This window comes from Nicotiana tomentosiformis, chromosome 10 (genome assembly GCF_000390325.3).
Source record: "Nicotiana tomentosiformis chromosome 10, ASM39032v3, whole genome shotgun sequence".
Taxonomy (NCBI): Eukaryota; Viridiplantae; Streptophyta; class Magnoliopsida; order Solanales; family Solanaceae; genus Nicotiana; species Nicotiana tomentosiformis.
In genome coordinates, this window is record NC_090821.1 from 24,937,832 (window position 1) to 24,948,968 (window position 11,137).

Genomic DNA, 11,137 nt, shown 5'->3' on the forward strand with positions numbered 1-11,137 from the left:
TAGAGATCATGCTGAGGCTTTATTCATGCTCACATTATTTGTACTCAGTCATAGAAATTATTGTACTTGTTTACCTCAGTCTCTATTATTTGCTAATATGCGATGATATTTGTTGTGGGCTGTGTTCCCTTATTTGTTGGTGATGATGAGGCTAGTGAGGTACATGATTGAGAAAGGCCGAGGGCCTGGTTGTGAGGATACTAATATCATAGCGCGTGAGTTTTTCGCGTAGCTCGTGAGTTGACCATGCGGGTCTAGGTATTGATACCATAGCGCGTGAGTTATCCGCGTAGCACGTGAGTTGACCATGCGGATCAAGGTATTGATATGATGGCACATGAGTTGTCTGTACTTAGCGCTAAGGCTTTGGGAGCCCCTCCGGAGTCTGTACACACCCCCAGTGAGCGCAGAATGTTGAGTGTTTTGAGTATTTAGTGCCGAGTGCGAGTGATGAGTGATGGAGTGACACTGCTGTGAGGTGGTATTTATTTGTATTGTTGCTGCATTTATTTGTTAAACTTCTTTGTGGCATTTACTGAGTTATGGAATTTACCTGTTGATTTCTGTTTATTTTTAAAATTGTGAAAATAAATAATTGGACTATTTTACTTAGCTCGTCACTATTGCTCAGTTCCTTAGTTATTTCTGTTACTTGCTGAGGTGGTTGTACTCATGCTACACCCTGCACTTTATGTGTAGATTCAGGTGAGTTACAACGCGGCGATCGTTGAGTTCAGGCCGGCTATCTGTGGAGATTGCAAGGTAACTGCTAGCGTCCGCAGGACCTTGTCACTCCTTTTATCATTTTTTCTTTTGGATTGTATTGACAGTTAGACAGCTTCATTTCTTAGTTCATAGATTTAGACGCTCATGACTTAGTGACACCCTGATGTTTGGGGCTCGTTTCCGTATTTCTAAAATTATATTTAAAGTTGATTTAGTTTATGAGAAATTCAAATGTTGAAATGTTGTATTAAATTCTTATAATCGGTTTAGTAGTAATATTTTGGAGAATAGGCTTGCCTTGTAATATGATAGGCGCCATCACGACCATGGTGAGATTTTGGGTCGTGACAAGTTGGTATCAGAGCCTAGGTTACCTAGGTCTCACGAGTCATGAGCGGATTTAGTAGAGTCTTGCGGATCTATACAGAGACGTCTGTACTTATCTTTGAGAGGCAGCAGAACCTTTAGGAAAATTTCACATTCTTGGATTCTTATCATGCTTTCTGTGTATTCTAGTAACTAAACATCTGTATTTCATTCTCTCACAGATGGTGAGGACTCGTGCTACCGGTGAAGAGGGTCAGCCACTAGTTCGGGTCGCGAGAGGCCGAGGCCGCGGTAGAGGCCATGGTAGGTGCAGAGGTACAACCCGTATAGTAGCTGAGGCAGTACCTGCAGATCCACCGGTTGTCCTAAATCAGGAGCAGGTTCCAGTTGTTGATGCACCAACTCAGGCACCACCTGTGCCTATTGTGATTCCAGGCCTTCAGGAGGCCCTAGCTCAGATTCTGACAGCGTGTACCGGCCTTGCTCAGGCGGTCTCTATTTCGACGGCCGCAGCCACTTCTCAGGCTGGGGGAGGCACTCAGACTCCCGTCGCTTGCACACTAGAGTAGGTTATTCAGGGACTTCAGACACCGGAGGCACCACCAGCCCAGCCGATTATAGCTGCATAGGATTATGTGGTTCCTGCTATTCCTGAGGATGATCAGCGTAGGTTGGAGAGGTTTGGGAGACTCCAGCCGCCACCTTTCAGTGGCACAGAGAGAGAGGATGCTAAGGACTTCTTGGACAGGTGTTAGAGGATACTCCGTACTGCTGGTATTCTAGAGACTTATGGGGTCTCATTCACTACCTTTCAGTTTTCTGGGGCTGCACTCAGATGGTGGGAGACTTACGAGAGGCGTAGGCCTGTTGGCGCAGCACCCCTTACTTGGCAATAGTTCTCTGTTCTCTTTCTGGAGAAGTTTGTACCCGAGTCCCGCAGAGAGGAGCTGCGTAGGTAGTATGAGAAGCTTTGCCAGGATGAGATGTCTGTTACACAGCATGAGATGCGGTTCTCCGAGTTAGCTCGTCATACGGTCAGGTTGGTTCCCACAGGACGAGAGAGGATCAGGAGGTTTATAGATGGCCTCAGTTTTCAGCTTCGATTGCTTATGACCATGGAGAGAGTATCTGTGGTTACCTTTTATGAGGTTGTCGACATTGCTCGACAGATTGAGATGGTTCAAGGTAAGGAGAGGACTAAGAGGGAGGCTAAGAGGCCTCGTGGTCAGGGTGGTTCTAGTGGTGCTCCTCAGGGAGGTCAGTTTCAGCAGGACCAGTTTCAGCAGAGTCAGTCATCATTTAGTGCATTGCTAGCACAGGGTTCTCATTATGCCCCGCCTGCTCAGTTATCGTCGGGTAATTCTTTTGGGCATCAGGAGCAGAAGTTTCGTCAGAGGAGGGGTTGTTTCGAGTGCAGGGATTTTGGTCACATTGCGAGATATTTCCCTAGGATGTTGGGTGGGACTCCAAAGCGGAGTACTCAGCCTCCAACTTCATCACCAGCTACCTCACCACCTGCCCAGCTAGCTAGGGGTGGAGTTCAGCTAGCTAGGGGCGGAGCCCAGTCAGCTATGGGTCGCCCGAGAGGGGGAGGCAGATCGGGGGGTGGTTAGGCCCGTTTCTATGCCCTCCCAGCCAGGCCAGATGCTATTGCTTCAGATGCTGTGATTTTAGCTATGTTCTTCTGTTAGACTCGTTCGAGGACGAACGTTTGTTTAAGAGGGGGAGAATGTAACGACCCGGCCGGTCGTTTCGAGAGTTATAGCCCCGTTTTCCCTATTTTTACTTCTTTTTGTATTATTTAGCTATATTATGTTATATCAGGTTAGTTGGTTTGGGACCGGAGTGGTTTCAGAGTGAATCGAGACACTTAGTCTCTTAAGTAGAAACTTAAATTGGAAAAGTCAACCGGATATTGATCTATGTGTAAACGATCTCAGATTTGAATTCTGATGGTTCTGTTAGCTTTCTTAGGTGATTTTGGACTTAGGAGTGCGTCCGGAATGTGATTTGGAGGTCCGTGGTAGAATTAGGCTTGAATTGGCGAAATTAGAAATTTGGCGATTCCGATCGGTAGTGGAAAATTTGATATCGGGGATGGAATGGAATTCTGGAAGTTGGAGTAGGTTTGTAGTATCATTTGTGATGTGTGTGCAAAATTTGATGTCTTTCGGACGTGGTTTGGTTGGTTTCGGCAACGGTTGCCGAATTTGGAAATTTAGAAGTTCTTAGGCTTGATTCCGAGGGTAATTTGATGATTTGATGTTGTTTTGAGTGATTCGAAGGTTCGACTAAGTTGGTATGTTGGTATATGACTTGTTGGTATTTTTGGTAGAGGTCCCGAGGGGCTCGGGATGATTTCGGATGGGTATCGGGGAGTTTGGAAGTTGGAAAATGCAGCTGGAAGCTGCTGGTGTAAGGCTACTGGTGTGGCCGTACCTACGGATGGTGAGCCGCAGGTGCAGATGGCATGTCGCGGATGCGAAAAATGGAGGCCTGGCATTGAGCGCAGGTGCAGAAGAGAGGATCACACCTGCGAGCCCGCAGGTGCGAAGCGGCAGCCGCAGCTGTGAAGCTTGGCGTCTAAGTGACTTTCGCAGATGCGCACCTGGACCGCATATGTGAGTCCGCAGATGCGAAAAAGGGTCCGTAGGTGCGGAATCCCTGGGGCAGATCCTATATATCACACCGCGAATTGTGGTGCATTCTTCACCATTTCTATCCGGCTTTGGTACTTTTGGGAGAGATTTGAAGTGGGAATCAAGGGGTTTTCATTGATGTAAGTTACTTGAGCCCTAATACTTGTATATATGGTGATTTTCCATTGTTTAATCATAGTAATTAGTGAAAATGAGGGGTTAGGGCTTGGAAATTTTGGAGAGTAATTTAAGGATTTGAAGGAACAAACGATGTCGGATTTTGATGAATTTGGTATGGTTAGACTCGGGAGAGGTCAAGGTTTATTATTCTGCCATTTTTGACTGATTTCGATACATGGGCACGGGGGTCGGGTTTTGGTCGGTTTCAGATTTTTGGCATAATTTGATAGTTTTTCTTGTGGAACTCATTCCATTAGCGTATATTGATGGTATTGTGCTGAATGTGAATAGATTCAGAGTATTTGGAGGCCAAGTCCAGAGACGAGGGCATCCCGGTGTAGGATCTTTATGCTGTTAAGGTAAGTAACAGTTTTAACTCTGTCTTTGAGGGTATAAACCCGGAGATTTGACATCACGTGATTGTTTGAAAGTGATACCTGCGCTAGGTGACGAGCGTGTGGGTGTGCACCGTGAGGGATTGAGACTTGGTCCGTCCCGTGAGGCTGTGAGGCCTAATGGCTATTATCTATGGTTATGTGTTTATTTGTTGTTGAACTTGTTTGCCTTCATGTTAGAGATCATGCTTAGGCTTTATTCATGCTCACATTATTTGTACTCAGTCATAGAAATTATTGTACCTGTTTACCTCAGTATCTATTATTTGCTAATATGCGGTGATACTTGATGTGGGCTGGGTTCCCTTATTTGTTGGTGATGATGAGGCTAGTGAGGTACATGAGTGAGTGAGATTGAGGGCCTGGTTGTGAGGATATTAATACCATAGCGCGTGAGTTGTCCGCGTAGCACGTGAGTTGACCGTGCGGGTCCAGGTATTGATACCATAGCGCGTGAGTTGTCCACGTAGCATGTGAGTTGACCGTGTGGATCCAGGTATTGATATGATGGCACGTGAGTTGTCCGTGCTTAGCGCTTGGGCTTTGTGAGCCCCTCCGGAGTCTGTACACACCCCCCAGTGAGCGCAGAGTGTTGAGTGTTTTGAGTATTGAGTGATGAGTGCAAGTGATGAGTGATGGAGTGACACTGCTGTGAGGTGGTATTTATTTGTGTTGTTGCTGCATTTATCTGTTAAACTTTTTTGTAGCATTTACTGATTTATGGAATTTACCTGTTGATTTCTGTTTATTTTTAAAATTGTGAAAATAAATAATTGGACTGTTTTACTTAGCTCGTCACTATTGCTCAGTTCCTTAGTTATTTCTGTTACTTGCTGAGGTGGTTGTACTCATGCTACACCCTGCACCTTATGTGCAGATTCAGGTGAGTTACAACGCGGCGATCGTTGAGTTCAGGCCGGCTATCTGTGGAGATTGCAAGGTAGCTGCTAGCGTCCGCAGGACCTTGTCACTCCTTTTATCATTTCTTCTTTTGGATTGTATTGACAGTTAGACAGTTTTATTTCTTAGTTCATAGATTTAGACGCTCATGACTTAGTGACACCCCGATGTTTGGGGCTCGTTTCCGTATTTCTAAAATAATATTTAAAGTTGATTTAGTTTATGAGAAATTCAAATGTTGAAATGTTTTACTAAATTCTTATAATCGGTTTAGTAGTAATATTTTGGAGAATAGGCTTGCCTTGTAATACAATAGGCGCCATCACGACCATGGGTAGATTTTGGGTCGTGACAGATAGTTTAAAGGCATTTCATTTCTAAAGTCTTGAATACAAGAACACTACAACAAACGTTAGCAAATCCTAAGCTTTCAACTTTTCATTTTCAACCACTTGAATCAGATTCTAAATGTTACATTAAGCAGTGTGATTCTTCAACCAATCCAACGAAAATTATTAAAACTTTAGCAACATAAAGTTTTGCAATTATAAAGGAGTACGGTGCAACCTTTTCCAAGAACGTCATACGGACTTTTCCCTAATTCAGGTATGTTAAGGCTAAGCCGTTTCTTCATTTTGTCATGATCTCGTAATTACACGAGTTTGATAACGAGGCATAAAGAAAAATTCATATCCCACAATATACGTATATTTTCCTAGTTTTGTAATCTACAATATTCTCCTTATCGGGACTTCATATTCAATTGAGTATTTCCTTCTTCCAGTCAAGAGAGAAGAGAGTATAAATATACAGTATTACAGTATTTTCATTACCATCGAGCTATACTCGATGGGCAGGCCCCTATTGGGAAACCTCTGATCAGATAGTAAGTTATATACCGAGCCTAATGTGGCCGATCGCCTATGAGCGAGCCCAGTTGGCCGAGATACAGAGCCTAGTATGGCCAAGCGCCTATGAGCGAGCTTACTACGTCAGAGCAGTTATATATATATACCGAGCCTTATAGGGCCGGATATCTATTTTACTTACTATAATAGATTCAGTATCACCAGGTGAGCATATCTTTAGATTATCTTTGACCCACAGTTGCTTTCAGTTATTATATTATCAGCTCATTTTCAGCTTTCAGTATATTGCCTTACACACTTGGTACATAATTTCGCACTAACGTCCCTTCCTGGGGGCGCTGTATTTCATGCATGCAGGTTCAGACAGACAGACGAGTAGACCTCCTCAGTAGGTGTTGCCCGAGTTCAGCTTTATCGGTAAGCTCCCCGTCCTTCGGAATTTCCGAGTCTAGAAGTTTTGTGTACATATTGTGTATATATGTAGATAGGTTATGGGTAGGTTGAGGACCTGTTCCGATTACAGTACATCTATCAGTAGAGTCTTGTAGACATATCCTGTCACTTAGTGCAGTAACTTGAGCTTGTAGGCCCTGCACGTAAATTTTTGTTGGCTTGTCAGTTGTAGTAATTATGACGGCCTTGCCGGCCCAGCTTTATGTTGACATTTAGTCAGCGTTAGTCTCTATTCAGTTTTATATTTTGCATCGCACATTATCTTGTAATGTGACCCATAGACAAAGTATGACATTACATGTTCAGAGTCTCTTAGTCGCAAGTGGTACGCAAGGATAGGTGAGGCACTGGGTGCTGGTCTCGCCCCTAGGCTCGGGGCGTAACAAAAGTAGTATCAGAGCAGTTCTATCCTAGGGAGTCTACAAGTCGTGTGTAGTAGGGTCTTATTTATAGATGTGTGGTGCACCACATTATATAAGTAGTGGACTACAGGGCATTTAGGAGTTGGTTACCCTTCTTTCAAATCTAAATCGTGTTGTAGAACTGAGTTATAGGAAATTTGAGTTAAACTTATGTGTTGGCGTTTGCATGCAAAGATGACGGTAACTAGGAAAACTACAGCTAGTCAGGGAAGAGAGACAGCAGTAGGTGAGGGGACTAGCAGGGTACCCCCAGTAGATGAGGACCAATCGGAGGCCCAGGGAGAGACCCCTACTCAGCCATTACCTGCTCCTCCGCCACCTGAGGAGATTCCTAGGGAGACCGCACATCCAGTTCCCCCTCCGCCTCCATCAGATCGGGACTTAAGGAGTGCGGTGCATTTGTTAGCACAGTTGGTAGCTACCCAACAATAGTCTAAGGCATCCGCTAGTGCAGGACCTTCTGAGGGTTCTGGGAGTTCAAGGGTCCGAGAGTTTACTGCTTTGAGTCCCACAGAGTTCACGAGGACAGATCAGAGGGAGGAACCGCAAGATTTCATAGATCAACTTTACATGATCTTTCGGGTTATGCATGCCACGGAGAAAGAGGAAGTCGAGCTAGAAGCTTTTCGACTCCGAGATATAGCCATCCTTTGGTACGAGGGATGGGAAAGGTCCAAGGGATGCGATGCACCTCCTGCAATTTGGGAGAATTTTTCAGATGCCTTCCTTGACAAGTACTTACCGCGAGAGATCCGACAGGCCCGAGTCAATCAGTTTCTAGCCCTCAAGCAGGGCAATATGAGTGTTCGAGTGTATAGTCTCCGTTTTGACTCATTGGCCAGATATGCACCATCCATAGTTGCTACTATGCAGGATAGAATCCACGGGTTTATAGCAGGGTTGGCCCCAGAGTTGACCGGGGCATGTGCCACCGCTGCATTATAGGATAATATGGATATCTCCCGGATTCAGGCATTTGCCCAGAATATAGAAAGGGGTAGGCATCGACAGCAGGGTACAGAGAGGACTGACTCAGGGCAGCGTAAGAGGATGAGATTTGCCAGGTCTCAGGAGCAGTCTCAAGGTAGTTATAGGACTCAGTACTTCGAACGACCACCTAGACCTCCGCCACCTAAGCTATAGGGTTACAGGTATGACCAGTATACTCAGTTAGGACCAGGTGAAACATCTCAGGCGTCAAGTTTGCAGCGACAACAAGGTTTGGGGCAGACATGGCCATTTCCGCCGAGGCATGTCATCTGCGGTAGAGGACACTTGGGCCAATGCCGAACCGGTTCCGATGCTTGTTATACATGTGGACGTTCGAGGCATATGATATGAGATTGCCCAAATAGAGATTCTCAGGGTATGGCGCAACCAGCGAATTCAGCAACAGGATCATCTATGCCCGTGCATCCTTCAGGGCGCGAGTCTCAGTCTTTGGCTGGTATAGGTCGAGGCAGAGGTAGATGGTTCAGTTCAGGTAGTAACCAGAATCATAGCTATGCGTTAGCGGGTCGACAGGACTAGGAATCCTCACCAGAAGTTGTGACAGGTATGTTAACCATTTGCTCTCACGATGCTTATACCTTGATAGACCCAGGATCTACTTTATCATGTATTACCCCATTTGTCATGGGGAAGTTTGGTATAGTGCCTGAAATACTAAGTGATCCTTTTGTAGTATCTATACCGGTGGGAGAATCGATTATTGCTAGACGGGTTTACCGAGGTTGTACGATATCAGTTTGTGGTCGTCAGACCTCAGCCGACCTAGTTGAGCTAGAGATGTTAGATTTTGATGCTATCATGGGCATGGAATGGTTGGTAGCTTGCTATGCCACAGTTGATTGTCGAGCAAAGATAGCTAGATTTCATTTTCTGGGTGAGCCAGTCCTTGAGTGGGTAGGTAATACAGCGACACCCAGAGGTAGGTTTATTTCCTATCTGAAGGCTAGGAAAATGATCGCAAAAGGGTGCATTTATCATATTGTGCGAGTTAGAGATATAGATACTGAGGTACCTACACTTCAGTCTATTCCAGTAGTAAAAGAGTACGCGGATGTATTTCCAGATGAACTTCCAAGTATTCCCCCAGAGCGAGAGATTGATTTTGGCATCGATTTGCTTTCGGGAACTCAACCAATATCCATCCCTCCGTATAGAATGGCACCTGCTGAATTGAAGGAGTTGAAGGAGCAGTTAAATGATTTGCTGGAGAAAGGTTTCATCAGGCCTAGTACTTCACCTTGGGGTGTACCGGTACTGTTTGTGCGGAAGAAAGACGGCTCGCTGAGGATGTGTATTGATTATAGGCAATTGAACAAGGTAACTATTAAGAATAAGTATCCACTTCCAAGGATAGACGACTTGTTTGATCAGTTGCAGGGAGCTAGATGCTTTTTCAAAGATCGGGGTACCACCTGGTTAGAGTTCGGGAGAGAGATATCCCCAAGACAGCTTTCAGGACCCGATATGGCCACTTCGAGTTTCTTGTCATGTCCTTCGGGTTGACGAATGCACTTGCTGTATTTATGGACTTGATGAACAGCCTATTTCGGCCATATTTAGATCTATTTGTGATAGTCTTTATTGATGATATTTTGGTTTATTCACGTTCAGAGGATGAGCATGCGGACCACCTGCGAGCGGTACTCCAAACCTTCCGTGATAGTAAATTATATGCTAAGCTTTCTAAATGCAAGTTCTAGTTGAAGTCTATAGTATTCTTGGGGCACGTTGTATCCGATGGAGGTATAAAGGTAGAGACTTAGAAGATTGAGGCTGTGAAATCCTGCCCTAGACCTACCACTCCAACAGAGGTTCGTAGCTTTCTAGGCTTAGCAGGATACTACCGGAGGTTCGTAGAGGGTTTTCTTCTCTTTCGGCACCATTAATGAAGTTGACGCAGAAAGAAACTAAGTTTCAGTGGACGGAGGCTTGCGAGCGGAGTTTCCAGGAGCTTAAAAATAGGTTGAATTCAGCGCCAGTTCTAGCACTTTTAGAGGGTCCAGATGGTTATGCCATGTATTGTGATGCCTCAGGTGTCGGGTTAGGATGTGTCCTGATGCAACATGGGAAAGTAATTGCGTATGTTTTCAAGGAAGTTAAGGAAGTATGGGCAGAATTATCCGACCCACGACCTCGAATTAGCTGCGGTTATCCATGCACTTAAGATATGGCGGCATTATTTATATGGTGTTCATGTTGATGTATTCACAGATCATAAAAGCCTGCAATACGTCTTCAAGCAAAAAGAGTTGAATTTGTGACAGAGGCGATGGCTTGAGTTATTGAAAGATTACGATGTTAACATTCTCTACCATCCAGGGAAAGCTAATGTTGTAGCAGACGCATTAAGTCGTCAATCTATGGGTAGCTTAGCACATGTAGAGGCCGAAAAAAGACAATTAACTAGAGAGATTCATCAATTGGCTTGTTTGGGGGGTCGGTTAGTAGACTCTGGCAATGGTGGAGTTGTACTCCAAAATATTGAAAAATCATCTCTCATAGTTGAAGTAAAGGAGAAGCAGTACGAGGACCCAGAATTGGTCGATTTGAAAGAGCGAGTTCCGCAGCAGAAGAAGCTTTTGTTAGAACTCAAGGGAGATGGGGTTCTCAGATACAGGGGTCGTTTGTGTGTTCCATATGTAGCAGGGCTACGAGATAGGATTATGTCAGAGGCACATTATTCGTGGTACTCCATTCACCCTGGGTCGACCAAGATGTTTCATGACACTAAGGATGTGTATTGGTGGAATGATATGAAGAAGAACATTGTGGAATATGTCGCTTAATGCCCTAGTTACCAGCAGGTGAAGATAGAGCACCAGAAGCCCGGAGGGCTAATGCAGACTATAGAGATCTCGACATGGAAATGGGAGGCTATAAACTTGGACTTTATCACGGGTTTACCTCATTCTCATCATAAGTTCGATTCCATATGGGTGATAGTCGATAGGCTCACTAAATCAGCTCATTTCCTACCGGTCAGATCTACATGTACGTAAGAAGATTATGAAAAATTATATATTAAGGAGATAGTGCGACTACACGGAGCACATTTTTGGAGGTCATTTCAGAGAGGTCTAGGAACTCAGGTGAATCTCAGCATAGATTTTCATCCACAAACTGATGGATAAGCCGAGCGCACAATTCAGACGCTCGAGGATATGTAACAAGCATATGTGTTGGATTTTAAAAGAAGTTGGGATGAACATCTACCT

At 44.8% G+C, this 11,137-nt stretch overlaps 3 protein-coding genes across 3 annotated transcripts; all 3 read left to right on the forward strand.

Annotated features, from left to right (window-relative positions):
• The first annotated feature begins 2,036 nt into the window (after nucleotides 1-2,036).
• Nucleotides 2,037-2,666, forward strand: LOC138899893 (uncharacterized). The gene has a single exon (XM_070186592.1). It carries the CDS (start codon nucleotides 2,037-2,039, stop codon nucleotides 2,664-2,666), a length of 630 nt encoding a protein of 209 aa, XP_070042693.1.
• A 4,419-nt stretch (nucleotides 2,667-7,085) lies between these two features.
• Nucleotides 7,086-7,856, forward strand: LOC138899894 (uncharacterized). Its single transcript, XM_070186593.1, has 2 exons — nucleotides 7,086-7,312; nucleotides 7,394-7,856. The coding sequence occupies exons 1-2, from the start codon at nucleotides 7,086-7,088 to the stop codon at nucleotides 7,854-7,856; spliced, it is 690 nt and encodes a 229-aa protein (XP_070042694.1).
• Nucleotides 7,857-8,279: 423 nt separating this feature from the next.
• Nucleotides 8,280-10,708, forward strand: LOC138899895 (uncharacterized). Its single transcript, XM_070186594.1, has 3 exons — nucleotides 8,280-8,376; nucleotides 10,242-10,286; nucleotides 10,371-10,708. The coding sequence occupies exons 1-3, from the start codon at nucleotides 8,280-8,282 to the stop codon at nucleotides 10,706-10,708; spliced, it is 480 nt and encodes a 159-aa protein (XP_070042695.1).
• The last annotated feature ends 429 nt before the right edge of the window (nucleotides 10,709-11,137 follow it).

What these genes read in the sequence shown, in the direction of transcription:
- LOC138899895 (XM_070186594.1), top strand. Translation starts at nt 8,280, where the DNA reads ATGGCGCAACCAGCGAATTCAGCAACAGGATCATCTATGCCCGTGCAT. An exon ending in TGGTATAGGTCGAGGCAGAG is followed by an intron (nt 8,377 to 10,241) that starts GTAGATGGTTCA and finishes TCTACCATCCAG; the next exon opens with GGAAAGCTAATGTTGTAGCA. An exon ending in ATTAAGTCGTCAATCTATGG is followed by an intron (nt 10,287 to 10,370) that starts GTAGCTTAGCAC and finishes GTCGGTTAGTAG; the next exon opens with ACTCTGGCAATGGTGGAGTT.
- LOC138899893 (XM_070186592.1), top strand. Translation starts at nt 2,037, where the DNA reads ATGTCTGTTACACAGCATGAGATGCGGTTCTCCGAGTTAGCTCGTCAT.
- LOC138899894 (XM_070186593.1), top strand. Translation starts at nt 7,086, where the DNA reads ATGACGGTAACTAGGAAAACTACAGCTAGTCAGGGAAGAGAGACAGCA. An exon ending in TTAAGGAGTGCGGTGCATTT is followed by an intron (nt 7,313 to 7,393) that starts GTTAGCACAGTT and finishes TGGGAGTTCAAG; the next exon opens with GGTCCGAGAGTTTACTGCTT.